This window comes from Carassius carassius, chromosome 29 (assembly GCF_963082965.1).
Source record: "Carassius carassius chromosome 29, fCarCar2.1, whole genome shotgun sequence".
Lineage (NCBI taxonomy): Eukaryota > Metazoa > Chordata > Actinopteri > Cypriniformes > Cyprinidae > Carassius > Carassius carassius.
This window is the reverse complement of record NC_081783.1, coordinates 28,858,590-28,876,538: the sequence shown is the minus strand read 5'-3', so window position 1 is coordinate 28,876,538 and position 17,949 is coordinate 28,858,590. Positions and strand designations below refer to the sequence as shown.

Here is a 17,949-nt window from a genome sequence, read left to right as displayed (position 1 = left end):
TGTGACCAAACTGGAACTTTTTGGACCCATGGATCAGCGGTATGTCTGCTGCAAAAAAGGCAAAGCTCATAAGCAGAAGAACACCATCTCCATCATCAAACTTGGAGGTGGATCAGTCCTGTTATGGGGTTTCTTTACTGTAGAAGGAAGTGGAAATCATGACTGTATGAAGGACATCATGGATTCTTTGAAGTATCAGACCATTTTGACAAGAATTGTGATGCCTTTGGTGCAAAACTGAAGCTGATGATCAGTGGACTTTCCTGCGGGACATTCATCCCAAAGTACACATCCAGATCTACTTCTGCTTGGTTCAGGGATCAATCATGGAATGTTCTTGAGTGGCCTGTTCAGTCTCCAGAATTTAATTCTCATTGCAAATATCTGGTTGAATTTAAAGAAAGCCGTGGCAATGTGAAAACAGTGATCCGGAAGCTCTTTCAGGCGAGGAATGGGCCAAAAGTGTAGTAGAGAGGTGACAGAAGCTTCTAAACACTTACAGACAGCCTTTATTGGCGATTGTAAAGAATAAAAGATTCTGCACAAAGGGGGTTGAATAATTTTGAACATGAATGTTTAGAGTCAATTTGAATTTCATCATGATTCATCAGTGGTCCATTCTCAGAATCACTCAAGTGTATTAAACTTTCTCTAATACTTTACTGATGCCATGTTGAACTGATTTCATAAAATGTTGTTCTCAGCAACAAAATGTCTTGCAGGTCAAGGGGGTTGAATAATTTTGATTGCAACTGTATCTGCAAACAGGTTATGGTATTTTTAAGTACCATCAAAACCTTTCATCAAAGTTGTCCTTAAACCAAACCAATAACCGTTCTAGTCTTAGGACAACTTTGATGAACTTCTTTGATCCACTTCAAATGTTGACTGCTTTAGTGTTAACCGGTCCAGATTTTCTATTGAAAACGTCAGTGTGGGACACACACACACACACACACACGCACCGTAAGTCGAACAGGACACCGTCTGCATGAGACGTGCCTTGAGCTGTAACTGTAGATCCAGCGCTGGGACAGAAGACACACGAGAAATTCAGACAGCAGAGCTGTGTGTCCTGTGTTTTTAGGGCTGCAGTCCCCAAAGGTGCCAAAGGGAGTTTAAAGATGCCTCTGTGGAGCAAACATGCACTGCGGCCAGCCGAAAGCTTTGGCGATCTCTCCAGGGGTGTGTTTACCATGCTGTGCTACCTGGGCCCTCACCTGTCCCACGACCCCGTCCTGTTTGCCAAGGTCGTGCGACTGGGCAAGAGTTTCATGAAAGAGGTGAGGACTGACACTAGAGTTGGCTGATATATATCTGCTATTATATATCTGAGTAAACCCTTAAGAGCTAGCCTAATAGAAGCCATAATACAACAAGCTAGTTAATAGCGCTATACAGGACAAGCAGTTTGGAGGATGTATGGATGGATGTTTTCAACTCTGCACTGGCTGTATGATGGAGAACTGATTCAGCACTTCAGGCTGCTGTAGATTCTGCCTTGACAGCCAGATCCAGTGTATTACAGTATTGTCTTTGTGTATTTTTTGGGAGGCAGAGAATGTAAGTGTGTGTCAGAGGACGATGAGGTGAATATCAGGGCTGTATTAGCTCTTTGGTTCATTTTTTTTCGTAACCTGTGTGTGTTGTTATTGGTGGTTAGCCTCTTTTGATCACTGTGTGTGTGTGTCTCTCTCTTTCAGTACCAAAGTGAAAGCAGGCAAGACACCAAGGACAAAATGGTGAGTCCGTGGAAAGCCCTGAGTGGGAGTGTAGAGTTGTAAGAACAGGTTTCTGGCTTTTTTTTGTTTGCTAAATTCTAGAAGATCTGCTCTGGCTGTAAAGTGTATTTGACATGTTTCTCACCCAATTAAACAGTTAATTTAAATCTAAAAGATTCTTCCAAACAAATGATCTGTTAACCTTTTTAACATTGAACAGCTACTAACGTTATTCAGAGTAATTGTATTTGAGTATATGATTTGAAATGAGGGATTTAAAGCTATAGATCCTTTCCCAGCGACTGGAGAATTGTATATCTATTATATCTATCGAATGTTGTGTATGTTGTTATCTATGTCTCTGGCAGGACTCTCTGCTGAGCTGTTTTCTCAGTATTGCTGATCAGGTGTTGTTACCATCTCTCTCGCTCATGGAGTGCAACGCCTGTATGTCTGAGGAGCTCTGGGGCTTCTTCAAACTCTTCCCCTACCAGCACAGGTACCGTCAGCTCCTCTCTTTAGCTATCTAGTTCTTTCTGCTCTTCTGGTTACATGAGCAAAAATAAATGATGCAGACCTTATGTAGCTCCGCCCCTTTTCAGCACTGCGCAATTTTTTTTCTTTCTGTCTTCTGGATTGTATAATTGTCATCATTTTAGTGTCAATGGTTTTTTTTACTTATTATTTTTTTAATACTTTTTATGGGTTTCAAATTGATTAGACTGCATCGGCCTGTGATTGACGCGTGCATTTGCTGCACAGGAGAAGATATTATGAAGAATGTGGACAACCAAACCCCATTGACTTCGTTACTTCTTAGACATTTTGTTTGGTTGCACACATTCTTCAAAATATCTTTCGTGTTCTTCAGGATAAAGAAACTCGTACATCTGTATTCCATAATTGTGTTTTTTTTGGGCGAGCTATGTGTGGGTTTGTACTGCAAGGCTAGTGTACAAAAAAATCATAACCTTGTACAAGAATTTAAAACGTGGACACAATATTTCTGGACTGGTTTATGTTTGAATGAAGTCAAAGGAGGCTTTCAGCACTGTTGTATCTGTCGGTAACTGTCAAATGTGATTGGGGATATGTGACATTATCACGGGAATCATTATATCAAATGATTGTTGTGTGTGATCATATACCAGCTGGAGAATATGAGGCTGTTTTTACTGCTGCACTCTATATTACAAGTCTATTCCCTCATGATATTCCCCCGTATACATATCTAAACGCTGTCAGAATGCCCTGATGAACATGATGTATGTTTTCATCACCTCACTCGTGGTCTCTGTGTTGTGTGATTAGGTATCGCCTCTATGGGCAGTGGAAGAATGAGACGTACAGCCATCATCCACTCCTGGTGAAGATCAAGGCTCAGACGGTAGACCGAGCCAAATACATCATGAAGTAAGTTTACGTTCTCTCTGAATCTAGATCCGTTCTGCTGCTGAGCTATTTGAACAGGATCTCTGGCCTGTAGTGAGAAGCGCTCCTAGTTTTAGTGGACTGTCATGATTAATCAGTCTTCATCAAATAAAAGGCACCAGTGAAGCTGGGTTTCTGTAGTTTTTCATTCACCTACAGGATTGATTATTTTTTCTTTTTTAAGGAAGAAATGGTATGTTTTTGTACATATAAATACAAATACACACACACAAAAAAAAACATAACACTGTTCTTTTGAACTTCATCAGTAAAAATCCTGACAAAGGTTTCCACAAAAATATTAAGCAATAATAGTTTTTTTTATCAGCTGCAGTCCGGAATTTTTTCCTCTTTGTCGCCATCTCTGTTTGAAAACCTGGAATCGCAGTTCCTTGCAGAATTATATTCCATGCGTGGGTTGTGATCCTGCGCGGATGAATCTGTTGTGAGGTGAATGTGTGTCTGTCAGTCACTGCACCGGTGTGGATATTCACTGCATTTAGTAATCTCAGACTCCAGCCTACGTATTAATGCCCGTTCAGACCGAGAACGATAACTATAAAGATAACAGTATTGGCGTCCACACCAGCGAACGATATTGTCTGTTTATTGTAAGCGCATGTGCGTCCGCCGCTTTAAAATCTCAAGCTCATTACCGCAGGATTGATTCTGATTGGCTGTCAATGTTTTTATCATTCGCCAGAAAAGAATCGTTCTGAAAGTGATTCCAACGATGTAGTTTCTCTGTGCCTTTATCGTTACAGCTGTGGTGTGGACTGTGCTATTCTTTAATATTTAGAACAAGATCTTTATCGTTATCTTTATAGTTATCGTGCTTGGTGTGAACGGGCCTTTAGAATATATGACCCAAATAAGAATTTTCACCTTATATTGTCATCTGAGCAAGTAACAAGTCTGCCACGCTTTGTTCTGACCAACTGAGGAAAAAAGCATTACAATAAACCATGCTAACAATAGTGATTTAATCTAATGATCAATTACCTCATGTCACACAAAAAGCCTGAAAATTATTATTATTGTTATACTTTATTCTCAAATTATTAATGTTAACAACATCAGCATTGCATGACTATGAGTATAGTGTGTATAAGCGTGTAGATTTCAGTTTCTGTACGGTTTAATCTCTAATTGTCACATAATTCGAATCTCATGTTAAGAAATTATTTTAACCTCAATGCTCAATTATGCTAAAATATTGATTTTTAGACTACTTTTAACCCAAAATTTTTGCACGGCAGCTTTAATTATCAGAAATGCTTTATTTCTTTCCTTATTTTTGGCAGCAAATCAGCTTATTAGAATGATTTGTGGAAGATCATGTGATACTGAAGTCTGGACTCTGGACTCTGGACTCGTAGTGCTGAAGATTCAGCTTTGTATCCCAGCAATAAATGTAGTAATATTTCACAATAATACTCTTTTGACTGAATTTGTTCAAATGAGCCTGTGTGAGCAGTGAATTGTAGTTTAGGTGCTGTTCTATTTATTTCCTCCATATTGAATTGTATTATGAGGAGCTGAACCAAAGCATTGAGCAAAAAAGTGTTTTAGTGTAAAAGGTGTTTAGTTTATAAGTAAACAGTCAAAGGTACAAGACTCGTACACTGTAACCCATTCCTTGAAGCACTGCAAATTAGAGATCGACCGATATGGGTTCTTCTATAGCCGATGCCGATGTTTAGAGTCCAGGGTCAGCCGATGGCCCATATGTGCTGCCGATTTTTAGGGCCAATATCTTGAAGTTTTCCCCTTCATTTGCATGCTAAAATGTCACACTTATAATAATTGGATCCACAACATTTCTAAACTTATCATCATTTATTGAGCCCTGAAAGAAGTTAATCAGAAAGTCAATCATTTACAAAAAAGTTTTAGAGCATTTATCAAGTAAATTTTTTCATGTTTGTTGGAACATAAATGTAAACTTAAATATACATTTAAATAAAATGTTATAAATAAAAATCAATTAAACTGAAAACTATAAAAAATAAAATATATTAAAAATAAATAACAGTAGTGCTGCAAACACACTAGCAACCAGCAACATTTGTGTTTGGTATAAATGACACAGAACATCTAAAGTGCATTCTAATTTCAAACTTTCTTCGCAGTCTGTTCATTATTAAAATAAAGTACAGTCAACCAAACATTTAAAAGGTTACACTGGTCAGTTTAAATAGACCGTAGTATACCGGTCCACTCTGCTGTTATGCCAAGGACGTTTTTGCTCATGTGAAGAGGATGATCTTTTCCGTCTAGTTTACATTAAAAAAAAAAAAAATGTAGTACTATAGTGTCATTTGAAAACAATGCAATTGCGTTTTAAAATACAACAACGAGCACCACGAAACAATTTAAAGAGGCGCATTCAGCGGTCTCCTTGACGGGAAACAGTCAACAAAGTAAAATGATCTAAAACATATGGCGCACTCTCTTCATTTTATCAAATGATCATAATCACATCTATTCATTTTACAGTCCTGCTACTAGCATTTTATTCAGACTAAAACCCCTTCAATTCGGGTGAGAAAGCTTTTTTTCCAAGTGGCTTTTGCACATAATAATAATAATACCGCTGCAGATGCATTTTGCAGTATTAAGGTTATTAAATGATCGATTAAATGAAATGATTGAATATTGACATCCCTAAATACAAATGAGTTGGATGGAAACTTGGCTATTGTCTGCATCAAACCATGCTTCCGAACAAATGTGATTCACGGTTCTGGGCAGCTCCAGGACAGCTGTCTCTCCGCGCGCGGTGCTGTCTGTGAGCGGCAGAGTAACGCTGCAGTGTTTGTAAGAGCTGACAACTTCTCCACCCCATTTACAGAGTCAAATTCTCTCACTACCTTTATCTCCCAGGACTGTTGTTGAATCTTCCAAAAGTTTTGGCTTGGGATCCTTCACATGCGCAGCAGCACTTTCCACCGCACCAATAACACGGGGCTGCCTACCGACGTGCCTGACTTAAAATCGGCGCTACTAAACACGGATATCGGCCGATGCCGATATTAAATAATGACAAATATCGGCCCGATATATCGGCCAAGCGATATATATCGGTCGACCTCTACTGCAAATGTAATTGTTACTAGTAAACTAGTTATTTTTTTAATGCATTTTCTTATTTCTCTAAAGCCCCGATCACACCAAGAACGATAACTATAAAGATAACTCTGCACAAAATCTGTCTGCTGCTTTTTCAGCAAGAAATGATGAAAAAGCCCCATAAAGTAGTCTAGAATAACACATGGGCTGTACTTTAAGTTTGATTTAAGTTGATGACTTGGTGCGATTACATAAAGCGAACTGAAACTCTCACCCCTTCAGCTCTCCATTATATTAAAACTAGCACCAGTTTCTCCATTTGTGTTCTAAAGAAGAGGAAAGTGCTGAAAACCCTGTTTCTATGGTAGCAGCTCTTATTGGTGGTGGTTCTCCTCACAGAATTATGGGTAGTGTAGTTTAATTTCTTCAGATAAAGATAGTTTTAATGTTTTAATTTTAGCTATGAATCTGATTTGTTTTTGATTTTTGACAGGAACATGAGCATCTACTTAAATGATCCATTTTTATAATTGCAGTTTGTTAAATTGAGTGTTTTTTGTTTTTAACTCCAGCACTTAGGCATTGTGCAGATTTAGGATGTTAGATCAGTGCAAGTTTAAAGGCAGTTCTCCTTGAACCAGGTTTGTGTTGCCCTGTGCTTGTGTGCATATAGATGAGCTCTTTGAAAGGGCTTGCAGAATTGCTGTATCAGATCCTTTGCTTTCTTTTCAAGCGTGTTGAATAAATGATGATATTTTGGCAGATAATTGGATAGAGAGGGAGCGAGCGGAGAATGAGTTGAGGCTAAACCCGTCAGAAGTGTTCAGGGAGAGCGAGGGAAGCTCAAGGTCGCCTGTCAGATGGCTCGAGTCGAGTCCTCGTGTGCGTCAGACTGCTCTCTAACGTTTCGTCTCTCTCTCTAGATGCTGTTAGTAGCTTGTGCAGGTAGCTTTGTGTTTTCCAAGTGGTGAATTGCTAGATGAATATGACCTGACTAAGGTTAGATTTTACAAGTGACGTCTGCGTCCAACATTTCAATCTGTTTTTCTTTACACATATATGTGACCCTGGAGCACAGAAGCAGTCTTGAGTCTCTGGGGTATATTTGTAGCAATAGCCCAAAATACATTGTATGGGTCAAAATTATCAATTTTTCTTTTAAGCCAAAAATCATTAGGATATTAAATAAAGATCATGTTCCATCAATATATTTAGTAAATTTCCTACTGCAAATATATCAAAACTTAATTATTTGATTAATAATATGCATTACTAACCTCGTTTGGATAACTTTAAAGATGATTTTACCAATATGTAATTTTTTTCCCCCCCTTAGATTGCATTTCTTCAAATAGTTGTATCTCTGCCAAATATTGTGCGATCTTAATAAACCATACATCAATGGAAAGCTTATTTATTCAGCTTTCATATGATTGACACTTAAGAATATTATTTAATTTTATCCAACATGTTAGTTTGCCTTTCATCAGGTTTTTTTTTAATGGTTTGCCTTATTTTTTCCTGGTTCGTTTGCTGTTAATCGATGTTGTAGCCAGAGGCTGCAGAAATCTGAAGGACATCACGTCGAGGGCAGAGTCGTGTGAAGGAAATAAATAAGTATTTGTTGTAGCTCAATGTGAGGATGCAGCCTTGAATGTGAACGCTTGCTACAAAAGAGGCTCTATCTGGTCAGATTTAGCAACACAATTGTGCCATGTTTATCCAAAACATGTTTTTAACAATGTCAAACATCTGATGTCGTAATAAATGTTGAAGTTTAAATCTAAATAAACCATTAAATCCATTTATTATTCACATTTAATTTATATTATTTTTTTATATAATTTAAATATAAAAAGAAAATCTTAATTAAACTACAAAACATTTTTAAGTTTAACATGAACCTTAAATGTATTAAATTAAAACATTAATTTTGAAATTGAAATGCTTTATTTAAGCAGTTTTTTACTCCGTTTGACCCATTGGAAGCCATTTGTTGCATGCATTATTTTGCGATCGGTGGCCTTATGTGACTGTGTGTGTGCTGTGAGGCGAGCTGTCAGACATCGGCGGAGGCGCAGGTGGTGTGTTCGACTGCAGTGCTGCTGCGGAGGCAGAAACACGGAGGAGTAGCGCTTCATTCAGCATCAGCAGGACGAGAGCTCCGTGCACTCTTCTTCTGAGCATCTCTGCCCTTTGATTATCACTGATGACACACTAATGCACAGATGCGTTTTGACATTTCGGATGTCCTGTCTGTTTAATCCTTTAAGACATGACTGACTTTTAGATGAATATCATTCACATAACCACTGCATATGCGTACAGCCTCATGCCACGAGTGAACACACAAAGTGCACATGACCATTTGAAAGCAGTTTTGCATATCTAATAATAATAATCTAATTGCATTCCAGAAAGCATTAATGATGTCTTCGTAGAACATTTGGAAAAGAAAAGGCTGATATGATGGTAAAATCGCACATTGGAACATCGAGCAAATTAATCCTGTGATTGTCCTTGTAATTTGCCTCAACATTTTCGAACTTAATGTAATATTAGATACTTGTTCAAGCGTTTTGTGTAATTGGCAGCAACTATATTACTGCTTCCTTTAGTGCATAAAAGTTTTCCATAAATTCTGAGCTTAGTTTTTACTGCATTTGCAGAATCATTTAAGAGAGAATTGTGTTGCCTCAAACCTTTTTTCTTTTCACCCTTTTTTCCATGACTCATTCAATTGGTGTGCCAAAATGTGTTTAGAAAAAACTTTGAGGGATTGCTGGCATCCCATTGTTCATGTGAGCTTTATAAGGCTTCTGGATATCAGAAGATGTCATTAGAGCTTGCCCATTGTGCTCTGAAGGTTAAGCAAACCAATTAGGCCACCTGATGTGACGTGGGGAATGCTCAGGATCACACACACACACACACACACACACACGCAGTTCCCTTATTAAGAGCAATGACGCTGTCATGGCTCAGCAGTCAGCAGCTCCTGTCGGCTCACCAGCTCGAATGGAAACTCCACAATGCCAGCGCTGGCTCTGTGCCCTCCTGCAGTGTGTGTGTGTGTGTGTGTGTTTCCCCAGCTACTTTATTAATTGACTTTTTAATTGGCCCCTTTTGTGCCACACTTCAGACAAAGCAGCTCTGTTAGTCTGAGAGAAAACACGGCCCCCCGCGCTCACAATTAATGGCGTTACAAAGACCTGCCCGAGAGGCGCTGCTCTTCACATGACAGTCCATCATGCGCCTGCTGGCATGTGTGATAAGAAATCAGTGCAGAGGCATGAAGACTCATAAAACACCAGCGAGACGGGACATAGACAGCTGTCCATTCTCACAGATAGAGAGGATACACCTCATGCTGCGTTTCTTGGGAAGCCATGTTAACATGTAGTCGACAATGAGTTTGTCATTGGATATTTGATATTTAAACCATTTGAACGATGTGTCCAGCAAAAAAATAAATAAAAATGGCATGATCATGTGACTTCAGCATCACCACCATTACAATTCTGAGATGACTGAGTTGAGTTGACTGTGGACTCAACGAGGCTTTGAATGTTGATTAGCAGATTAGTTGAACTGCTTGATGGAGTTTAATGTTCCTGACAACCTCTATAGTCCCTTGTTAGCAACCGCCTTTTCAAGAAAATCTAAAGCTTTAAAAATAAATCATTGTCACTTATCAAAGGTGTGGTTTTCTGTAAAAGCAACAGGACTGGCCATATAACCAATGGCCCAAATCCTATTGGTTGGCGATGGCCAGTTTACTTTGCACTGTGATGGAAATGTGATTAGATCAGCTCTTTTTGTATGGTTATTTATTGGTGCAATAACAGGCATTCATTCCAATTAAAATGTATCGCACCAATTACCGCAACCAATTTCCTGATAAATATCTTTAGTGTTAGGTGGCTGTCAGGCTGAGACAATTAAATATCAATTGCATTTTTGTTTTATATACGTAATCATTAAAGAGGTCATCGGATGCCCATTTTCCACAAGTTGATATGATTCTTAGGGGTCTTAATAGAAAGTCTATAACATAAGATGGTTAAAATTTTGCAATGGCAGTGTAAAACAACACCCTTTTTACCCTGTCAAAAACAGCTCTGTTGACAGTGAACCGTTTCGTGCATGGCCCTTTAAATGCTAATTAGCTCTACTGACCTCGCCCCTCTCTCTCCAAACGAAGCCTTGTTTGCTGAAATCACATGACTTGGCAAGTTTGCGCCGAACCACAGATTCGAAACAAAAGATTCATAAAGGTTTTAAAGCTTCATGCTCTGACATTTTTGCTATTTTAGCACCTACACACTTTGTTTGTACCAGTGGCCATGATTATTGGCATGTGTCAGCCAAACATTGTCTGTAGTAGTAAGTATAGCTAATTCACAAGCCCGTTTTAATCACTGGTGAGTGTAAGTGTTATTAATTGTAGGCTTTGGTGCGTCTGTGCTACTTTTTCTGGTTTTCACCATCTCTCTGGCTGTTTTTTCCCCAGGCGACTGACTAAGGAGAACGTGAAGCCCTCAGGAAGGCAGATTGGAAAGTTAAGCCACAGTAACCCCACCATTCTCTTTGATTATGTGAGTATTTTATTGCTTGTGACAGCCATAATGGTCCGCTGGACTAATGACATGCTTTTACAGGGCTACTTTATAATCTGCAGTGTGCCATCAATTTTCAATGCTCCAGAGATTAAAAAGCACATATATAAACTCAAACCAGTGGCCTAATGCCCAACATCAGAACGAGAGCATGAACACAAGGCTAAATTTAGGCTTTATTAGTCAGCGGGCTAACGGTAATCACATTCATCTCCATCGAATGTAAGAAATTCATGACTAGGCTGACCGAGGCTGATAGATATTCATGGTTGCCAGAATGTTTTCATCAGGATGCTTCTTTCTGCTGTCTTCGTTCTGAAGAAGTGGTGCTGTCACTGTTCATGCTGTGCATGTCTTCAGTGAGGAGAGACTTTTGCTCTCGTGTACCGAGAAGAAAAGACTTGGAAGTGGCTGATGTTGGCAAGGCTTTGAATCCATTAGCATTTCTGAAAAATTCAGAAGATTCAGTGGTGAAATAAAAGACGGAGATGCGCTCTGATGAAGGCTGTGTTATTCAGGTGCTGGCGCTTTTCTTACGCCGAGAGAGAGAGAGAGAGAGAGAGAGAGAGGGCGCCGAGAGAGAGAGAGGGCCGAGAGAGAGAGAGAGAGAGAGAGAGAGAGAGAGAGAGAGAGGGCGCCGAGAGAGAGAGAGAGAGAGAGAGGCCACTGAACGATCACTCGCCACACTACATCATCAAATCAAAATTGATTGTTTGCTAGAATGAAGTCCCTGGTCTAATTGAGCAATGTATTATTCTACATGACCAGGGAAATAGAATTAGTGTTGTTTGCAAGACAAGTTTAGCGATTGACTGATATTGAACAGTATTGATCGCAGTAGCGATATTATATTTTTATATAATTTTTCTGTTGGCTTTTGGATTATTTTGCCTACAGCGTACAGTTTGACTCTCACATTTTCTTGTTCATGACAGTTTCTTTAAATCTTGAAGCCTAAAGCCAAGCATCAGAGTGACCATTTCATTCGCATTTGTCTTCAGGACGTCAGAATTGAAAAAAGAAATACTAATTTGTCTCTGGGTTTTACAAAGAATGTATCTCGGAGAACCTTTTTTTTTGCATGTACAGTCAATTCTTGTATATAAATTACACTGCATAGGTTTTATTTCTCTCATTGGATCCATTACTACAAAATTTATTTCCAATTAAGAAAAAAATGCTTTAATTGTGGTAAAACTGATCATACTATTATACACAAATAGTAGCAATCACAATCAGGTCTATTAAAAACGAATAAAATCACGTCTTGCTCTGTTTGCAATTTCTCTTGAAAATACAATGCATTACCAAAATTTTGTTTGACGTCTTTTAAAGATATATATTTTTAATTTATGTCTGATTTCAGTCGTAAATTGGTATATAGGCAGGGCACAAAAAGGACTGGAATAACACATGTGGAATAAAAATAAAAGTGTTTGTAGAAGGAGTGAGTCACTGCTGCAGAGTCCTGTGTTGCTCGGTTAATGAATGTACTCTTTTCTTTCAGATCCTGTCTCAGATCCAGTGGTACGATAACCTCATAACTCCAGTGGTGGACTCTCTCAAATACCTCACCTCCCTCAACTATGATGTGCTGGCCTGTATCCTTTCAGACGGCTGCTATAATTACACTCCCACTGTATAATAATCTTCCCCCTCCGCTAATAACAGCTCTCCCAGGAACTTGCTGATCTCCTCCAAACTTCCGTAATGTGTGCGTGATTAAAATAGCATGTAATCGCTCACCTTGACTTCATCATCATCGTGAAACTGACAGATTTGTGTGTTTAAAATGAGAGAGAAAAGCATTTCTGCAGTTTGGGAAGCAGTGGAGGAAAATAGACTATTCATTTTCTTTTGAACATGCCAAAACAATGTCTGACCGTATGAGTAATAGTCTGAAGAGCGTCTACGTGTGTGTTATCTTTAAAGAGCGAGATGTGGTGCGTTTGAGCCCTTGACCGTGTGGGCAGATTGCATTATTGAAGCTTTAGCCAACCCAGAGAAAGAGAAGATGAAGCACGATGACACCACCATTTCATCATGGCTGCAGAGTGAGTGCCACGTTTCCTCTAAAACGCCGAGATGCAGAATAAATTGAACTTCTGCCTGAGCGTTAAATGTCATTTGTTGAAATGGTTTGACCCTGCTGCTAGAGTGTGTCCGGAAAGCAATTTGGAGCACAAATGCGTGACATTCTTGACTTGCCCTCGTACGAATACTAATGCTCGTTCTTATGATAATATTTTGCTTTTGTCATCACGTCTTTCTCTAGGTCTCGCTAGTTTGTGTGGAGCGGTTTTCAGGAAATATCCCATCGAGTTAGCTGGTCTTCTGCAGTATGTGACCAACCAGCTGAAAGCTGGAAAGAGGTACGCTTAAATGTTTGCTGTGTTTAGGCCCTGGTCTGCTCTTCAAAGAGACTTTATTAAAACTGGTATTACTATACAAAAACATGAACAGCCATCACAAAAACAGTAGATCATCCAAGTAAAGATGCACAGTATCAAGCACATGCAAACTTTGGAATAAAATCCTGCATTTTTTCATACTTTCTTATATATTGTTTAAAAAAGCCCAAAGTGTTGCGATGTAATATTTTACGCACCCCTACTCTCCATTCTGCTGGCTGTTTGTGTAGTTTTGAACTCGGTGTTGCAATATACTCATGCAGACCTATCTTTATTTAAAAGATTGTTAACAAAAAAGCTTGCAAAACTTGCCAATTAATTTGAGTCTAGTAATTTCAGTGGAGTAGATTAGTGTAAATTCAGTGGCGTATGACCTGTGCTCTAACAGAAAAGTGACATTTCCAAACCCAAGTTAATTTGAACATTGTTTTATGCTGCTGCTGTTTTTCAAAACACATGTATCCTTAAAGTACAGGAAGGCGTTCAGGACTTCTACAATATTTTTAACATTTAAGTATTTAACTCCTTCATTCCAAGTGTTCAGTTCATTCACATTCATTTTTGATTTTCTTAACGAATGGCGAATATACTGAAAGTTAAGATTAGCATTTTATAAAGCAGTGTTGAAATGTGCTGTATTTGCAACACTGGTTCCCAATGCCCAATATATTTAATATACAGTAATTAACAATTAAAGTGATGCATTTCTCTGGAATGAAGAGGTTAATCCCAGCACTTGACTGAGAGAGCGGTGTATTTCTCTACACGGCTGTATGTGTTAATAAGGTGTGGGTTATCCTTCAGCGCTCCAGAGAGACGTGTGTAGGCAGGCAGTGAAAGCCCTCGCTGACAGACGGAGAGTTGACTAGCACTTACTCGGAGATCTGGATTGAGCTTCATACATGTACAGGTTTACAGGCTGGATGCATGTTAGAGAATGGATTTGACTGACAATGATGTTTCCAGTGGGGGATTGATTTCTCATGAAGTACCTCATTTTTTCTGAATGTAAAAATAAAAAAACTTTAGTTGTCCTTAAAATGTCCTTAGCATAGCAAAGTAGTGTCAATTTTGGGGGCTTCTGAACCAAAAAAAAGGCTACTGTCATGCATCACAGACCAAAATATACCCGGATCCAATGTCTTCACACTAGAGCTGGATCCACCAGTCCGTGTTTGAGGACGTTCTCTAACATAAAGGAATCACAGCTCTGTTCAGTTTCCTTTATCCAGTGTCACGGAGCGTGCAGAACTCCCGAAGAGCAGTTTTGGTTTTTATCAAGGTCTTTAATCATTCATGTGTTTTATGTTGTGCCAGTTTTGACCTGCTGATCCTGAAGGAAGTGGTGCAGAAGATGGCAGGGATTGAGATCACGGATGAAATGACTGTGGAGCAGCTGGAGGCCATGACCGGTGGAGAGCAGCTCAAAGCAGAGGTACATAGCCATCGATTAGCAAACACAGCGTTCATGTACACGCTTGAGCCATGTTTGGGAACGTGTAGATGTCACCGCATTAGATTTGGGCTGCGGCAGCGTTTCAGATGTCGAATCCTAGAAGTGTGCTTGTGCTGCTATTACAAATGTATTTGATGTTTTATCCAAGGTAGGGCTGCTTGATTATGTCAAAAAAACCTTAATCATGATTAGGGCTGAAACGATTCCTCGAGTAACTCGATTACAAAAAATGATCGAGGCAAATTCCTCTTTTAATTTATTTTCAATCTCACGTCAGGTTCTTTCGCAATGATTTTTTTAATGGGACACAACGCGTTTACGTCACCCACAAAGCGGAAGGAGACACAAGCACTGCGTCCGAAATGACATACTGCAAGGAGTCAGCAGTGTTTGATTTGAGGGCGCGGGCAAACGTAAAGAGAACGTTGTGGCATGTGTCCATTGCAAGATAGAGCTGGCATACCACAACTAGGGCCCTGTGATTTCTGCGATGCAGAAAACACGGAGGGAATCACGGAATCCAGTCATAAAAATGGAATTTACAGTTTAACACGGAATGGCATGGAATTTGCCAAATTTTGAATGTATTAATCAAAAATAGGTCATTGCACTTACATCAAATCACGATATGAAATAATATCTGTAAATATTAAGCCGGAAATTACTATTTAAATATGAATCCTGTATGTTCTGCGTGTCTGTGTTAATGAATGGAGCAGAAGCGCGTCTCCGTTTATTAACACACACTAAAGCGCGCGTGACGCTCCGGTGATTTCAGCGTCTGCTCTCTCACTAAATAAGGAGGTGAACACATGAACAACATCTCCAGAACTGCTCTGACAGTCACTTCATGAGCATTTGACCGTTTGATTTGAGTAAAACTAGCGTCACATCACATACACAGAACTGTAAAGTTACGTCAACCCGTCAAAATAAAAGTCCGGTTAAAGACTATTGTTCAACAGAATGTACATAGCCTACTACTAAAAAAAAAACAAATCAAACATTATTTTTTTTTTAGGGTTTAATCACACAACATTTCTTCCATGTTTTATATTTAATAGTAAATCCCCTTTGTTTACCAAAAACTTAAGTTAATATTCAATAATTAAAAGATAAATTAAATTAATGTTTTATGTGTTTAATGTGCATCTCAGAAAATGCTTTATTTAAAACCCCAACTGAATGGCATTTAATTCATCTGTCAACTTTATTGTCATTGTTCACAGTACAAGTACAGACAGAAAAACAATGGGTAATAATTAAATGCTTATTTTTGATGTATGCATTGCATTCTATGCATTTAAAAAATAAAAATACAATTTTCTAAAAAAGGAAACTTAGTTGTTCATTTTAAGAGACCCAGGAGTCTTTTCTCTTGCATAATAAATATTGCACTTTAATTAAGCAAAAACACATTTTATCCGATTACTCGATTAATCAATGGAATTTTTGGTAGAATACTCGATTACTAAAATATTCGATAGCTACAGCCCTAATCATGATTATTTTGGTCAGTACCATGAAAAATGCCACAATTCTCAACACCACAGCAGAGCACTTGGGTAACTAATATTAGTAAAAAGTCCTCTAAATTATTGAAACTAATTGAACTGTCAGTATTAAAAAACCAAAGTACAGATGCAATAGAATACAGATTAAACAAACTGCTGTGACTGCGTAGTCTTCACTATAAGAATGAAATGGCTTCAGAATTCAATTTTCATAGGTGAACTTGGGTGTTTTTCTTTTTTGGAGGGGTTTGTGATGCATAAATCAAGGCCCCTGTAATGAGAGAGAGCGAGCTAGAGTTCATGTGTTACACTATTAATCTGCACACCAGCACTACTTAGCAGGTCAAACATCTACCAAGATGCATTGCAGATGGTGTTTGCCTCCACAGTGCTTCCTTGAAAACGCAGAGGCAATTAAAGTGCGACCACACGGGACAGTATTGTGTTCATAATGAATCAAGTCAGCAGTTTCTTGTGTTTAAGTGAAGAAACTCCTGACTTCAGTCTGCGCAGCTTCTGTTTTGGCCTGGGCATGACTTTTGACTTGAGAACATTCCTCTCGTCTTGTGCACATTACCTCAATATGAAGAGACATGTTTGATTGGGAGTGTTTCTGTTCATTTCTGATTGTTTGTGTGTGTAGGGTGGCTACTTTGGACAGATCAGGAACACTAAGAAGTCGTCTCAGCGCCTGAAGGACGCTCTTCTGGACCACGAGCTGGCGTTACCGCTGTGTCTCCTGATGGCCCAGCAGAGGAACGGGGTGGTCTTCTCTGAGGGGGGAGAGAAACACCTTAAACTCGTGGGGAAGCTTTATGATCAGGTATACTCAACTAACGAGCGGCTCTTGAAACCAAGATGACTCAGATCCATGCGGTTCTGAAAAGAGTAGATCTGCTAATTAAAGATGACAAGCAGCGGAGCTCATGCAGTGGAGCTGAGAATACATTTCTTCAAGTTTGATGCTTGTTTACTTTTCAGTCTAGTTAAACTGATGCCATGATAGAGATAGACAGACAGACTTTAGGGTTCCTGGAGGGGATGTTCAGGAAGAAACGGCATATAAAATAGCACATTTTAATAAGGTAAAGGCTGCCAATTAGGAAAGATCCGCCTTTTAGATGAGAAAATGTGTTATTGATGTTAATGACTCCAACATCATGGAATAGAAGTTCTTCAACACGGCATAACCCCTCATCAGTGTCTTTCTCACATCAATGCCATTTGACAGCCTGCTCAAGTCACAGACTGTTAACCCTTAAGTGCATGAATGTTTCAGCTATCATTATTGCGTATTCCTGGATTTATACATCTAACACGGGTGGATTTCTAACTGCTACAACTCCTAATAACAATTACAAAATAATCAAATATGGCATAATTCCTCAGTACATCCAGCATCTGGCTCATATTCATGATCACAACCATATTCTCAAAACAAGTGTTTTCAACATCTTCAAAATGTGATATTTTGATTTGAATTGGCCATGAAGAGCACTGGGAGAAATTCTGCTGATTTAGTGCTCATTTTGGCCAGCTGCCTCACTCATTTTCATTCATTTATTCACTTATTACTTTATATTATTGCCTGACTGGTGCACCAAAGTGATTTCTCAATTCGGAAATTCAATATTAAATTGATTGCTGTGATTTGCCTTGGTCAGGCCTACAGGAACCGTTTTGGACACGGAGACTCATATGTAATGTTACACATATACTAAGTTA

General features: G+C 38.9%; 1 protein-coding gene across 4 annotated transcripts in view; it reads left to right on the top strand.

Annotated features, from left to right (window-relative positions):
- LOC132110004 (THO complex subunit 2-like) overlaps positions 1-17,949 on the top strand; it is a 71,390-nt gene that overhangs the window by 23,318 nt on the left and 30,123 nt on the right. For all 4 annotated transcript variants that reach the window (XM_059516533.1, XM_059516532.1, XM_059516531.1 and 1 more), the window contains exons 12-21: positions 1,088-1,283; positions 1,704-1,742; positions 2,090-2,220; positions 3,033-3,134; positions 10,738-10,822; positions 12,351-12,444; positions 12,817-12,897; positions 13,119-13,215; positions 14,572-14,689; positions 16,868-17,047. In XM_059516533.1, the coding sequence (XP_059372516.1) occupies positions 1,088-1,283; positions 1,704-1,742; positions 2,090-2,220; positions 3,033-3,134; positions 10,738-10,822; positions 12,351-12,444; positions 12,817-12,897; positions 13,119-13,215; positions 14,572-14,689; positions 16,868-17,047 (1,123 nt within the window). The remainder of the gene's footprint in view (positions 1-1,087; positions 1,284-1,703; positions 1,743-2,089; positions 2,221-3,032; positions 3,135-10,737; positions 10,823-12,350; positions 12,445-12,816; positions 12,898-13,118; positions 13,216-14,571; positions 14,690-16,867; positions 17,048-17,949) is intronic.